Source organism: Eurypyga helias, unplaced genomic scaffold (assembly GCF_000690775.1).
Source record: "Eurypyga helias isolate BGI_N326 unplaced genomic scaffold, ASM69077v1 scaffold16479, whole genome shotgun sequence".
Lineage (NCBI taxonomy): Eukaryota > Metazoa > Chordata > Aves > Eurypygiformes > Eurypygidae > Eurypyga > Eurypyga helias.
Window position 1 is genome coordinate 4,119 of NW_010271515.1, and position 15,782 is coordinate 19,900.

The 15,782-nt window shown below is 43.1% G+C and overlaps 1 protein-coding gene across 1 annotated transcript; it reads left to right on the plus strand.

The window, feature by feature from the left end:
* The first annotated feature begins 1,383 nt into the window (after window positions 1–1,383).
* On the plus strand, window positions 1,384–3,758 carry SDPR (serum deprivation response). Its single transcript, XM_010158850.1, has 2 exons — window positions 1,384–1,572; window positions 2,970–3,758. Exons 1-2 carry the CDS (start codon window positions 1,384–1,386, stop codon window positions 3,756–3,758), a joined length of 978 nt encoding a protein of 325 aa, XP_010157152.1.
* Window positions 3,759–15,782: the final 12,024 nt, after the last annotated feature.

The window sequence follows — 15,782 nt, forward strand, 5'->3', positions numbered from 1 at the left end:
TACAATTCTATTTGGCTCCTACATGGAAAAATAAAATTCAGAGGAGCTAGCTACCTACAGCCAAGCTCATCTGAGAATGCGAGTGCTGTTTTTGAACTCGGATGTGGAAAACAAAAAGGTGTGTTGCTTTCTCAGAATTTTAGATTAGATCAAGAAGAAAAGATCAAAGTTCTACTTTTTTTTTTTTTGGCATGGAAAATAGTTACACAGTTTGTAACAGTTGGCATTTTTCAGTGAATTGTTCTAGTCTTCCTAAATGAAACACCAGACTGCTCAACAAAAATGCATCCAAACAAAATACAGGTGTCGGGTAAACTTGTCAGACCAAAAAGTTACCAACAGCCCCCTTACAACTCGTTCCAAGTTAGTCAGTAACAGTATTTGGAACAGAAATGTCTGTTCCACCACAGAGCATTCCCACTACACCACCTTTGTATTACCAAAGCATTTTACTTCATTTATTTTCATTTGCATTTTAATAATTCCTGTGATCCTAAGGTCTTTTAGAAGCGTGAAATAAGAAAGCGTGTCATTCCCATTTTACAAGTGGAGTAATAGATGCCGAAAGGCTGATGTTTTCCTGGGCCATGCAGGGAGCTTGGACCAAGAGGTGATTTCTTGCATGCCAGTACTGTCTGATAGCCAAAGACCACCTAGGATCTGCTTTGAACTGAATCATTAGCTCATTATTATGTAGTATGTTTTTGTTTGCCTTTTTTCCCTTCATAAATATGGACTGCTTGGCAGTCTCCCTTCTGCTCAGTCACAAATTTGATAGAAATCAAAACAAAAATCTATGTCCATATTCCACTAGAGCCTGCATGCAGTACTGCAGTTTAACATGAATACTGTAGAGACGGAGCTAAACTGACCTTGAGATGAGCCCACCTGGCTCAGACTGCACTGTGATCCATCTCGTATGACACCACTTTCCCAGACTAAATACTTTAACGGTTACAACCCATCTTTACTCATTAAAATCAGAGTTCTCCATGCCATTCAGGTACTTACACCTGAACGCAGAGATGTTGAAAACTGTAAGCAATTACCTAGGTTTGGAAAGAATGCGCAAGACACGTAAATTATGCTTTATACCGAGTTCTCCAGCGCTGGGGAATAATTTAACTCTGCACCCACTCATCTAATCCACATTTCATTAACTGCAGTGGAGAGAATGTAAATATTTGTACTGCAGGTACAGCTGTTTTCACTTACAGCTGGTGCAGGTTGTCTTTGCTTTGTCATCTTGGTCACTGTTGCTGGGAGTTGCAACAACATAATAGGTGTTGGGAGAAGAGCGCTAGCTTTGTTAGCTGTTCCAGGCAAAGGGCTTGGACAGCTTTGTGCCAGCATATCCCGCTGAGGCTGCTGGTCCAGGGAAGCATGCAGAAACCACAGAAGCAAAGCTCCAACAGCCATCCGCTTATCGACGCTTTTCATTTTTATGTCTTTGAGAGATACTCATCAACACGCTTGAGCCACAGCATGTATGGGTTGAATACTGTGTACACATGGTATGGAATGATTCTGCCTGACTATGCGCATATTCTGCAGTTCCAGAAGCGCTACAAGGTAGTGGTGACTGGTTTATTTTTAACAACCACCACGTCCAAAGTGCTGTGGTATATTCATAAAGACACCCTTATACAGTCTTGACGGCACATTTAACTCGAGGTGCTGTTCTCCCCAGCAGTTGCAACTGAGAAGTTGCAAAACACTCCTGAAGGAATAAGCATGACCTTTGAAGTGTACCCGGCCTTTCTCCCCCCTTAGCTCAGCCCCACTAGGGACAGGTCTGAGACCGTTACAGCCGTTTCACTCAGCGCTTACTGCTTCTCATACCTAAGGATAAACATGGCGGGCGTGGGCATTAAAGATTCCTTCCAATCCCTAACACCAAGTGATAGTGCATGCACTCTGCCTGAAAGGGATGAAAAAGGTAACGGACGGAGACTGTGGATCTAAGGCAGGAAAAGGGAACGTGCGAGGAGCCTCGTTTTCTGTGCACGGACAGACGCCTGCAGAACCTAGCGTAGAACAGAGTGTCCATTGTGCTGCCTCTGAGCCGCTCGGGGCTGCGGAGCTGCTGCGCTCGGTGCTCACGGGGGGGGCTTCCTTACACCTTGCAGCTTCTGCACTTCTTCAGCCTGGTTTGTTTTCAGACGACTTCCCTTCCATGCCCTTTCTTGGATTTCTTTCTAAAAAGCAAATCATTTTCCTCTTAGCTAGAAGTGACTACTGGTGTTTTCTGTGTGATGTAATGTCTGTTTATTTTTGTAGGCCATAAACTTTTTTAATATTTACCAATTTACCAACCAAGTTTACCACTAGTGTTTTTTTTCCAATGCTGTAAATAGCTGGGAAATAGCACACACTCTAAGTGTCATTGACTGCATGGCTCCTCAGCGCCAACAATCCAGTTTTAACAGCAGCATATTTTTCTCTGAAATACACCAGGAACACTGGCTGCATTTACCATCTAAGGTACCTCACAGATGTCCCCCAACATCTCTGCAGAGATAGATATTCCCAATCTTTGACTAGAGAGGCGTAAAGCTCCGGGGGTTACGCGACTTCTGTAGGTCTTCTGTAGTACAACCTCCTTAGCTACCATACTATCCCTTCTCCCCAGGGATAGGTGTACAACTTTACAGATAAACTCTTATAAAGGAGCATCTAATTTCAGTGACAAAGAATGGGATTTCCATTCTATATACATTCCAAGTCACTCTGAAACAGCAATCTTAGAGCTGACAGCTCATTAGTCTTAAACTGTACCAGCAAATGGTTCAGTGGGCTTTTAGCGGCTTGTTGCTGGTTAAATATACTGAAACAACAAGAAATGTTCAGCATCCCTCATCTCATTGTGGGGGGTAAAAGAAAAATAGAGTAATTGTTCAAAATTGTGCTTTGCTTATTAAATTTGTGTCCTGTGAACTATGAAACTCAAATGCTGTCAATTCTTTCAGGAGGAAAACGAGATCCCTGCCAGTGTTTTTGCGAAAGAACCTATTCCCAGCATTACAGAAGGAAAAGAGGAGCCTGCGGATGAAAACAAAACGCTGGAAGAAACCTTGCATAACGTGGAGTTGTGTTCAGATGATGAAATGTTTCATGAGGAAGATGATATGGATGACAGCGCAGAGGAGAAAACAGAAGAATCAAGAGCTGAGAAAATTAAAAGGTCCAGCCTCAAGAAGGTAGACAGCCTCAAGAAAGCATTTTCCCGACAAAACATCGAGAAGAAGATGAACAAGATCAGCACAAAGATTGTGTCTCCTGAACGGAGAGAAAAGATCAAGAAGTCACTTACTGTGCATCATCAGAAATCCTCCTCTTCAAAGAGCTCGGCTTTCAAAGTGTCTCCCCTCACCTTCAACGTGAAGAAGGTCCACGAAGGAGAAACCCCTGCTGAAGAAAAACCAACAGAAACTACAAGCAACGACCAAGCTGAGAATGAGGATGAGATGTCGTTCGCCGACATGCACTCAGATATGACACCTACCACTTCGCTGACCGAGGAGGGCAAATCAGTAGCCGATTCTCTAGAGAAGGAAGCCAGAATGGAAGGGAACGCCATGATGCACAACAACATCGAGCTGTCCATCGTTGAAGATGACGAAGAGTATGGGATGCCTCTAGAAGTTTCTAGCCAGAAACTGTACGATGAAAGAAACACCGCAGTCGGCGGGGAAATGGAACAATCTGATGAAGAAACGACCCAAGCCGCTGTCCTGCAGATAGACCAAACAGCGTAACCGACCCAAGCTTTCCCTCACCTTCCAGATCGCACCGTTTTACTTAGGCGAGTAGCTGGTTTCTGCCACACAGGTGGTAGTAGCGATACAGTTTCTTCCATCCTTTTCTCTGCAGTGGTAATTTATTGCATCATGTTGGAACGCAGGGTGAACGAGGTCAACAACATGGGCTGCAACATGCTCCCTTTTAGGCCGATTCACTGGGGTTTATTAATTTAGAGTTGCTGTCAGCTGGCATAAGAGACTAGCAGTAAAACAGTATGTCTAGTAAAAGCAATCTGGTCAGCTGGCTTTCTTATAGTTAGGTCAGAGGAATGTGTGGACAGTAGTCAAAACCCAAACATTCTGTTCCCGTATTCTCCTCTGTCAGTATTTCCCAGCACTGTGAGTAGTTTTGTATGTAAATGTAGAGATACCAATGAGAACACTTGATTTCAGTTTCCTTGCCACGCTCTGTGAATACTAACAGCCTCGGTAACTGCATACCCACATAGTCTTTTGGGGGCTTTGCTGCACGACGCAGCAAGCCTAGAAGAGCAGAGTACTTGGAGGGTGAAGCTGAAAAGTTGGCTCCATCCATTTCAGCAGGGGAAAGATTTTTGCCAGTAGTCTCTCACTATTCATTTAGAAGAAATGGCTGTGTTTAGGTGGAAATGAAAAGATGACTTTCAATCCACCAGAGTTATGGAAGTCCATTTTGACAAGCATGAATGGGTCATCAGCTACTGTATCTTAAAGGGATCAGAAGATTAAAGAAAAAATAAAGGAATTTGACAGAAACAGAGTCTGAAGTATGAAACGCTATGGAATGTAAAAAAAGCAAAAATAGACCTCCGCCATATTAAATCTATACTTCCAGCCTAAAGAATATATACTCAGATAACACTAATTAATTAATTCTTAATCTTTATAGCAATACACTATCAAACATGGCACCTGCACAACTTTGTATCTCAGAGTATTTTGAAAATAGCAAAATTTATCTTTTTATAAATTCATATATAGAGCTATATCTACACAGAAGAGTTAGAAATTACAGGGATGTAAGGACAATTTTTTCAAAAAGGTGAAATTCTCTTTTAGAGAAGTCTAAAGGGAACAATGTGTTATGGATTGAACTTCATGGCAGGGATAAGTTTACGTAAGGATGAGTCTGCAAAGCCACAGGCTTTGATTCTCTGCTAATAACTTCCATCAAAGCCACCTACCTGCTCTCAAAATTACAAGTCTGTAATTTTTCAAAATTCATTGAAAATGAGAGGTTACAGGGTAGTTTGTTCACTATGAATGTTCATTCCTGTCACTTAACAAAGGTAAGGGGGAAGGGAGGAAAGGGAAGCACAATACCCACAATAGTTACCTTACATCCTTGTTTGTTTATGCAGTGGGTTATATATATATATAAAGTTCTACTGATACTTAACATTGCACTAAAAGGTTGCTTCCTTCAACTTGTATTTAGAATCACAAATTACAGGGGAAGTAAAAACTACAGCAAAAATACGTTATGAAGTGATTAACAGATATTACTCCCCAGGGGTAACATCTGTAACCAGTAAATCACACTGGAAGTTAGTCAATAAGAGCTTAGTGTAGGCGAGTTCTATTAAGAGTTAAGCTCTTAAGTGTATGGTATCATATAGGAAATACTGTTTGTAAGAAAAATCGTGGCGTAACTCGTGCAGCTATATTTTTATTTCATATTAACTACAATGGATTTTGATCATTTTTACTTGTAACTAACTACAAATATGACAAATAAAAGCATAACATGAAACACAGCCATGTCAGTCTTTGGGAGAAGCAGTCCGAGAACTTGGCAAAGATTAAATTTAAAGGTCAAGCATTTATTACTACGGTTCATGTCCCCACTGTACCTGTACCATTTTCTTTTTCATCCTCTGTTGTTACTCAGCAATGCAAACACCAGTGCTTTGCTTTCCAAACCCTTGTCAGATCTCTAGCCCATCTGAGCGTAGTCAGGCGCTTTCCAAAATTCGCTAGCTCCATCTGCATTCTTCATTGGACTGCAGCATACTTCTAATGCTTTAAAGAGTCCCGAAAGCGTATTTATGTTGAAGTGTATGTTCTGTGTATGCACACGGATAAACTCACGTCTCCTAGAGTGCCACATAGTCTTTAGCAGGCTTAATTTTACTGACAGACCAAAGAATGCACATTTAACCTTTCCGTAGCAGCTGTCAGCTTCCCGCAGCCACCAAGCACTAGCCAGGAACCCCAGCACCATGTTTACATTTCACTTTCAGATATGCCTGGTTTGTTTGTCCTGCTAAGCTTCAATTCAAACAATACCCCTGGCCACGCTTCATCCAGTTTTAGAGATGCTGAAACGAATCCCACGCGCAGCGTTTTGAGAGCATTACAACGCTATCCAGTAAAACCGTTAGAAATACAGATACTGAGCATCTGTGAGAATTAATTCAAATACCCACTTCAGGATACACTGCACACACAGCCATCAGTTGCAGGACTGGAATTAAAGCTTTTCTCCATCACCATCACACATTTACAAGGATGAGCGGGCCTGTAACCCTAACAAAACCTAAGAAAGCATGACTTGCAAGAGAGAGAAATGTTTACTCAACTCATGAATGTCTGCTTTTGTGCTATCTTATAAACCAGAGTAAGAAGTAAGCTCCAGATCCCGAGATGTGTCCATCCGTCCCCCCGGCCCCAAGCTGTTTCTTTCCTCTCTTCCCGTTCTCGAGTCTTGACTAAAAACATCAGTCTGGAAAACTTGGCGTTTCAGGGAGGAGGCAGACTGCGGCACCGGCAGCACTGCATTCTCTCAGCTATCTGAGCTATGTGCCTGGATCTTGTCAGGCTGGCAGACGTCAGGCCTATGCACGGGTAGCCCGTGCTTGTGCTGACAGGTTTGTCTATATAATTACTTCTTTAAAAAACTGCTTGTTTACCCTTCTTGACACGATGACACGGGTACAGCGCCTGCCTGCGAGCTCCACTCGTGCCATTATTCCCTGGGAGACCTGACCTGTTCTCTGCTGCTCAGATTCCGTGTTTGACCTCCACTGAAACCGGCGGGAGTTTTGCACAAAGAAACAGGGTGTGACCAGGTCCTTCTGGTATAAATATTTAAGCTAGCAGCACTCAGCGGCTGCTGATACTTCCATTTTCAATGCCAGAAAACCAGCTGACATTTCTGTCCCCTTTTAGGGGAAAGGGCAAAGAGCATCCTGTTGACCTCCACGTGCTAATCCACGAGCCGGCTCCTCTGTGAAAAGGCACAGATATGGGCTTTCTGGACCATTTCACTGTCAAACAAGAGAGTGCAGTGAAAGCCCTCACAGAGGCCCGACTGAAGCATGTTTGATGGTTAAAGAGACAGAAGAAAAGGATCACAAAGTAAAATATACCTGGATGCCCTTTCCACCGATGCAATGCAAACCATTTATTGTTGGAGGCTGTAATGCCAAGCTGTTGCATGGCTGATAGACACGCTCTTAAAAAAAAAAAAGAGGTGAACTCAGAAGAATTAGCAAAGTAATGGCAATTTGCCAGAGGGCAAACTGTTCGCCCAGGGAGTGGTCCAACCCTGAAATTCAGTGAAAAGCCTTCAGCTGGCTCAAAGGACTCCGAGACATAGAGTGGTTTTGGGCCACACGTACAACTCCTGTGACCATCAGTAAGAGCTGTGTGCATAGATGCAGGCCATGAGAGCTGTGCATCTCCCCAGCCCAACCTCTTTAGCTCATCAACAACAGAATACAGAGTTTTACAGCCATCAGCACGGCAGATAGGAAGGCCATAGCCTGCTTTGCAGGGTGCATTGTGGGCAGAATTTCAAGCTAAATTCCAAGTGCAAGGTCTTTGCTGTCAGTAAATACGTACAACGGAGCAAGGGTAGTTCCAACTCCTGAAAACAAAGTCAGGTACACAGGCAGAAAGGTTTTACCATCACCCACAAAGACACACATGCTCACTAGGGTGTCACATAGTCTTCCTGGCTGCCCAGAAAGAGACTTCCCACTCGAGCAAAGCATCACGCAGCTGTTTGGCCCCAGTCCTGGTTAGGGTTTTGCCTAGGCAACTAAACAACTGGCAGCAAACGACTGCCAGAGCAGCCCGCAGGGTGCTGACTCAGCACCCAAGTATCTGCCCCTCGCTGACTCACGGCCCTCGCTTTCCCAAATCAACGGAAAAAGGCCAATGGCCACTTTCCACCACTCCAAACTGCCCGTTGCCAGGGTTTTGTTTCAGGAGCTGCATTTGAACCAGCATCAAGCCCAGGCCGAGTCTAACTGCATGCATAAAGACATTTTAATCAGCCTACTTGCAGCTGTCGGTGGTGGCTGATCTTTCCTGCCCTACTTTTGATCAAAATGCCTTTTCTTGCCTTCCTCTCACTCCGCAAGTCATTTGCGGGCGTCTGAAGTGCACACTAATTCAAATAAGGAACTCTCTCTAACTGCATGTTGAGAACTGATAATCAACGTCATCTTTAATTTTTCTTACATGGTTATCCCCTTTAATGGAGTGTGCTACAGTAACCGAGAATAAATCTGCTTTGGATTAAGCTAGAGATTGTTATTTATTTTTCTTTCAGATCAGAGATTAATATTGCTGTATGACCACTGGCACTAACCTCTTTTTCCATAGCAACACTAAAGAGAACATAAACTATGAGTCATAATTTCTCTCTGGAGGACTTTTTTTGTAATTATGATCATTCCACAGTTCCTAAAATATGTTAGCTGATATATAGCTCTGGTATAACAGCTTTGATTGTTCCTTCGTTTGAACACACAGGCAGAAAGAAGAGACTTGCATTATTTTCTCTTTCTCAGGCTGAGCTAAACACTCCAAAGTACCATACAATCATTACTCATTATAACCACGTGGCTCCTGAAAACTTCACAGCAATGTTTTCTTTATAAAGGTGGAACAGGTTTCCTCATTTTCAATACACTGAAATGACACTGACCTTCTCAAATAAAACTCATGTCCTTCCCAACACGATTAGTAAGTTGGGTTCTGTCAGCTGAAACTGATCCAAACTGGAAACCGTTTGGATACTGGGTGGCGGCAAGGTTGCACGCTAGCATTGCTCCTCTGCCAGGCAACACCTTTAAACTCTCCCACAGAGCACAGCTGCAATATACAGACCAAATTCAGTAATAAACATGATTCTCTTTATTCCCATCAGTGAAACCAGGCCTTGGAACAACACGTCCATGCAGCTCCTTGGAATATCTCACAGATGATCGCACCAGATCACCACAAAAGATTGTTGGACTTTTTTGTGTGCATGGCAGTCTCCTGCGTTTCCCTTACAACACAATCTGCTCTGCGAAGCTCTCGGAAAACCTATAGTGCCTGTTGTGGGAGAAGGATTAGGAAAAACAAATGGCAAACCTAAGGACACACACGTTCAGTCAACAGTCGTAATCTGAAACGGAGAGGCAGAACAAGCTCGAGTCTCCCACCGCTCTGCAGCGCGATCCCCAACCGCTAAGCCGAACGCAGGTTGCACCAACACAAGGGATGCGTGGTTGGCTCCTGCCTTGCCAGTACGAAGCAGCGCACGCAGGCTCAGGCTTGTGCAGGCACATAGCAAAAACCAGAACACCAACTAACACAGTATCAATCACTCCAAACTTGCGTGCTCCTCCCTAAAGGTTTGAGGGCAAAAAAAAAAAACAAACCAACCCTTCAAATTCCTGAACACAGGGAGCAGTAGGTCACCGTGACACTCTATACCATTATCTCCAGTGAGGGGAGCCTGGCTCAGTCTTCTTTATTCCCTCCCATCAGGCTTAAGCTGCATAGAAGTGCGGGTGATGTGAACTGTGCTGGGTACTGAAAACGTGCAAGACAGTGTTAGGAATAAATAGCACACGGGGGATGTCTATGCTGCACACCATGTACACATTCCTCATCTAGATCAAGTACCAGGCACAGCCTAACTACGGAAACACAACGCTCCATTCAAGCGAATTTATCTTATTTCTCAGCTACTTAGCTCCTGATGTCCTACGCTATTCATTTAAAGCGAGCTTCAGCATCTTCTCGGTACGCTGCCAACGACAGTTATATACGCCCTTATATTACTTGTTCCTTCTGACATGCCTGTAGGCAAATGAGCCCCGTGAGGGTGACAACATGAGCTGCATTAACCAGCCGCCCGGTCCCTGAATCATTACAACTCGATGCAGCGCCGAGAGACATGGAAAAAGGGACAGTGGGAACGTCTGACTAGTGGTAAACAAATTATGAACACAGAGACGTTGTCTGCATTTGCAGAGTCAATTGTCACCTGCACGCTATCGCAGCGAAAGCTATATGCACTATGTGACTTCTTTTAAATAACCTTTATTTTCCTACAAGGTTTATCATTTTACTGCTGATGTTTGCTGGAGACTGAAAGTCAGTGAGCAGGTTATGACTGAAAACACTGAGAGACAATATGTCACACAAGACCTGCGTAAATAGGTCCTACAGAAATCTGAAAAGGGGGTTTCCGTTTGCACGTCCAGGCTAAGCTCTTTAGAAGAATGGCTGCATCCTCGGCATGCCACCAAACACCTCTTCAACTGAAAGGCAAGCCTACAGTATGCGGAAGTATGGATTTTTGTGTTAGGTTTAACAACATGGAGATCTCAATTAAAACAAGATCCGGTATGCAGCAGCTCTAAACCACTATGTATTTTATATATATATATATATGCAATATATATGGCATCCAGTTTCAAATAAGGTGAGAAGCTGGAAAAGTTTTCATGGATTTTCGAGTGGTTGTAAATTCTTTAGATAAAAAGGATGCAGACTGACAGGATCCTATAAATCCAATCCTAAAAACCAATCCAGCAGATCAGTTTTTAATCAGTTCCCATTACTTCTTAATGATACAATAGTTGACATCCAGCTGGGAGTGGAGGGAGGAATTAGGACAGAGAGAAGTGTGTGGGAGGAGAAAACAAATAGGAAAATGTGGATAAGAAATGGAATGGTGGGGTGTGCACAACAGAGGGAACGTGTGAGGGAAGGAGTCAGTGGTAAGGGTGGGGAAGTTGAGGAAGGAGCTAAAAGGATACAGACAAAGGAAGTCTGGCAGAGTACCCAGAACAAGGGCCTCGACTAAGAGGCATGAACAAAGCAGGGAAAACAAAGAAAAACAAGAGTCAGTAAGGTCTAGGGTTCAAAAGGATGGAAGTGAGAAGATGGAAAAAGACTGTGGGATAGCTGCCATATAAAAGCCAGAAACAGTGAAAAATGAGGACAATATTTATTTTATCACGACCCTACGTGCCAATCTGTATTGCAGGGACAGTGACCAGGATTTAGGTCTAGGAATGATTTTTACTGTGCAATGTCATCAGTGCTTTTTCTTGTTTGTTTTGAGGGAGAAGAGTTAGTCAGGAATAGGTAAAAGCAACATCTTACTCACACACATCAAAATAGCTCGGCCTGAGCCTGCAGAAGCCCGCGCTGGGAGCAGCCCCTTCCCAGGTCCGCAGCGCAAGCTCATGCAACACCACGCATTTGCCATGCCCACTTGCTTCCTTAAGAAGATTTGGGGACAGGGCAGTTAGCGGGGAAGAGGATAGATGCTGCTAACAGCAGGATGGGGGTCTCCTCTCGTCCAGACATTTAGCTAATCCCTCACTAAGCAGAGATGTCCCGAGGACAAGAGGCAGGCAGGATCTGCTGGAAGCACTGAGGAATGCACCTCCAACAGCTGGATTTTACTGCCAGAGCACTGAATCTGAACGGTTGGCTGGAACAGGGCCAGCGGGATTTCTTTGCTATTGCAAACAGTTTTTTGGGAAAGCAAGCCCAGCTCTCCTCTGGGCCTCACCCCCCTGCTTTGCCAAGACGCCTGCTATATTAAGATACGAGGCAGCCATGCTGGCTGGGCCACTTCTCCTCCATGCTTGGCTTCCCACGGGAGTTGCTCCATTCTCACATAGCTGCTGAGAAACAGCCTGTTCTTTCTGGCTTTCCTCAGTTTCTTTTTTTAGTGGTGCCTTTCTGCCACTCCGCACAGCAGAGGCCAGGTTCTGCTCCAGAGCCAGCATGGTCCTGCCCCAGTCCCCTTCTCGCCACACACCCCTCAGACCAAGGGTAGCTTTCTCCTGCTCCGTTCCCAACACCTCCTAGGTCCTTTCCTGACATTTTCTTGTACTTTTCCAGAAGCTCTCCAGTTCACTATACAAGTCTCTCATAGAACGAAAGGCTCTACTATGAATTCTTGTTAAGGGCTCCCAGGATGCAGAATAACGGATACAGGTTTTTCACACCATGCTTACTTTCTACACAGATGAAGGAAACACAGGGACAAAATGATGAAGAAATTTGGAGGCAATGGAAGGAAAACCTGGAATAGGACTCTTCAAAAGGGAAATGTCTCCTCACCTGCTTGTCTGCTGCTGTCAAATTTCAGTGCCTGAAAAGAAAGTCTCCTTCTACAGAAAAGAGGAAGAGGGGGATGTATTGAGTGATAAAAATGACAGTGGAAACTTGGGAGTTGCACAGCTTCTTTGCCTACAACTCTGCAGTGACATATATGTATCTCATACATGCATACACCTATATACACACGTGACACATGTATCTCTATATGCACACCTGCATATCCATCTATACTATTTAGTGCACGGACTAATGTGCTAAACCCTAAAAAGTTATTTGGCATCCAAGTCTCATTAATTTTGATGCCATCTGCACACCTATAACTCATTCTATAAACTAATAAAGTAAGTTCCTTAAGAGTTTTCCTCTTGACATTTCTTAGAGTGCATATGCTATCAGTATTCAGCACTCACCCTGAAAAACTAAACAAATTCAGGCAGTCCCCTTTTGCATGATGTGAGAGTAGTCAAAATCTATGTCAGCAGTGGGAGCGTAACAAAATCTAAACGTGATTAGAGAAAATCAGGGGCAAGGGAACTTGAATTGGTCATTCTTGATCATATAGGAGAGTTACTCAAGCTGCAACTCCAACAGGAGTAATTTCACATTACAGAGTGCGTTTCACTTCATAAGGATTTCACAAAATCACACTGCAAGTCTTTCACACACAGTTTTGCACAATAGTTTTCAGTTAGAGGCAATGTTCACATCGAGACAGACGCAAGCTCACTCTGCCCGTGCTTCCAGCCAACTGGAAGACATGTTAAATGTCAGACCTTGCCCCAAGCTAACGTGCCACGTCTCTTATTAGCTCAAACGGGGCACTGCACTAACAGCACCCGTGTGATGCCTGGTCAGCTCCAAACGCAGACAGGGTGAGATCATCTCCGCCTGTACAGTACTGTTAGGCAATGCAGCCAGAGAGTTTTGCCTGCATGAACAATGCAGTTGCAGGGGGTATTACTCCCAGTTGCTCCATTAATGCCTAACCCACCCCAGGTAAGAAAACAAAATAGGTCTTCAGACTGTATTTAAAAAAAAAAAAAAAATCTGGCAAATGTTTTACTTGTAGTAAGCACTGAAGTTGGAAAAAAAATGTCTGCTCCTCCTGCTATGGCTCTGCTGGCCAGATGACTACAGGGTCTTGAGGTAGAAGAAGTGCCAAAATGCTTTTCTGACATTCCTGAGATCCGTGGAATTCAAGAAGCTTACACAGAATAATTACTTCCTGTAGGTGAGGATGAGGATTTAGCCTACATCCATAACCCCACTGTGATGGAGACATTTTATTCTTTAAGATAATATATTATTCAGTGAGTTCTGCCATCCAAATGTTATTTACACTCAGCAAAGCAGCTGGCCAAATACTGCAAAAAAGCACTAGCTGACAAAATTATTTGTCAGGAAATAGGGTTTCCTCTTCTCCATCTAATGCATTCCAGCAAGTTCCAGCTACATTGCTTCCTCCCAGCATTTAACTTGACAAAACATGTGGTGAACCTGGCAAGAACCTGAAGACCTCAGATGTTCACTGTTATCAGCATTAACAGTTGTTATTGTTCTTATACCAATAGTTAAAGCTTGCCCTTAGTAAGAAATGGTTCTTTTTTCCTGACTACTAGAAATTTCTTTTGCACAATAATCCTATTTATGTAGCATTGTGATATTTTCAGATTTTCATGTTCAGCTTGGAACGCTACCTGAATACTGCCTGGTGAGGAAAAGCCTGCTACATTTAATATATGTTAGTTTCATTCTTAACTGGATTTCGTCCAGTGATCATTTGTTGTTGTTCCTTTTCCCAGGTTGCATTGCTGTGGCTGCTGCCTTCTAAATTCTTGCTTGTTTTCCATCCATATTTCATTACCATCATGATTTGCATTATCCATTTATTTTTCACCAGGCTTCTACTAACCCCTGTTAAACTTTGCAGCCACCTAACTATACTTCATTGGATTTTCTTGGTGGTGGTGTCCTGACATTCATGAACAGTGGCATCCTGGAATCATTTGTTGCATCACCCATTTATTTACATTTCTCTGGACCATACAGTCAGAGTCTCTATGCTCAAATCTTACTGGGTTTGTACTTAAGGTACCCAAAAGTGCCATTTTCAGGAACAAAATCATCAGTGGTTAAACTGAGCAAAAGATAAGTAGGGAGAGCCTAATTCCTTTCTTGTATACGTGCATGTAGTTCTGGAATGGAGCTTTATAAGCTCTGTCTATGCTGTGAAGTAGAAAAGATGACCATGGACCAGACTCCCTTGCACAGCTAGGCTGGGATTGCAGAATTGTTGTTTATAAGAATACAGAAGCCCTATCTGAGCTTCTTCAAAAGACAGTTTCTTTCCTACCTTCAGCACTAAAAGCCTGACCCGAGAGCCAATTGGTGGGTTCAAATCCACTGTACTTTGCTTTTGATTAAAACCAAGATCTCCCCACATTGCTATAAAGTCCCCAAATACTTTCACTATGTAAACTAGCTTTTAAGAGAACTTTCTCTGAACACAGATTGAATACACATCTGCAAGACATTTCTTTGGATTCAAGGTAAAGTACCCAGATACTCTTCTGAGGAGTATGATAAACAGGAACTGTTTGAGTGAGAATTAAGATATTGTGTATCTTCATGGAGGACTAACTCAAATATTAGTTTTCAGATTTGATAAGGGACACATTAAACAAACGCTGACACCTGTATCTTAAAAAAGCTGGCTCTCAGCCAGGTAAGGGGAGCACTGCCTACAGGTTAAGTATTACTATACTCAGGCTTTGCTTGCAGTGGTATTTTCTTCTACAGCCTGCATGTTTTTTCAGTAGTGCCTAAGCATAGCTAATAGAGTGGCTTACAGGGAGATTTCAATCACCCCCTAGCACATGACAAATGAGACATTTCTTATGCCAGCTCAGCTGCATGCAGTACTCCTCGCCCTCCCAAGAACTCCAGTAAGAGCTTCAGGTCTGAGACATCATTTTGTTACTCCATTATCATGCAGCGATGAAAGAAACAACACTAATTGTTTTCTAACCACGAGATAATGAATTACTCCTCTCTCTAAAACCGAGAGGCAGCAAAAGGAGGAACACAAACCCTCATTTCCTTTTCCAGTCAACAATTAAAACACTTGTCAAAAAAATGTGACAATCGGTTAAAAAAAAAATCAATGTAAAATTTCTTAATAGCTTGACACTTTCAATATTGCAAAAACTCTCACCTAACACTCTCAGCTAATCAGCCTTGCTAAAGCTGAACGGTTCCTTGAAATTAATGGCTGCTTCTCAGCATGAATTAGACAAGCAAAAAATTCCCAGTGCTTTGCAAAGAGATTTTGAGGTAGATCTACAATAACTCCCAGGGAACTGCTTCTGATTTAAAAACAACACCCAAAAACCAAACCGAAAACAGCCAACAAAATAAAACAGAAGAAGAGGGGTAAGAAAAGGTCACTCTTAACAGAAGACAATGAAAGTTTCCACAGGCATTTACCAACTTCCTTACCCTGCTCCACGCAAATGTTTAAACACACTCTTAACTAGAGTTTCCAACAGAGCTCCAGTATTTCGCCCCTTGAAGACGAATTCCACATCTTCGCAAACCTGTGTTTTACCTCCGTGTTTTCTGAAACCTTTC

Coding starts and splice junctions, on each gene's coding strand:
- SDPR (XM_010158850.1), top strand. CDS start 1,384: ATGCAGAAACCACAGAAGCAAAGCTCCAACAGCCATCCGCTTATCGAC. Junction 1,573..2,969: donor AGTTCCAGAAGCGCTACAAG/GTAGTGGTGACT, acceptor CAATTCTTTCAG/GAGGAAAACGAGATCCCTGC.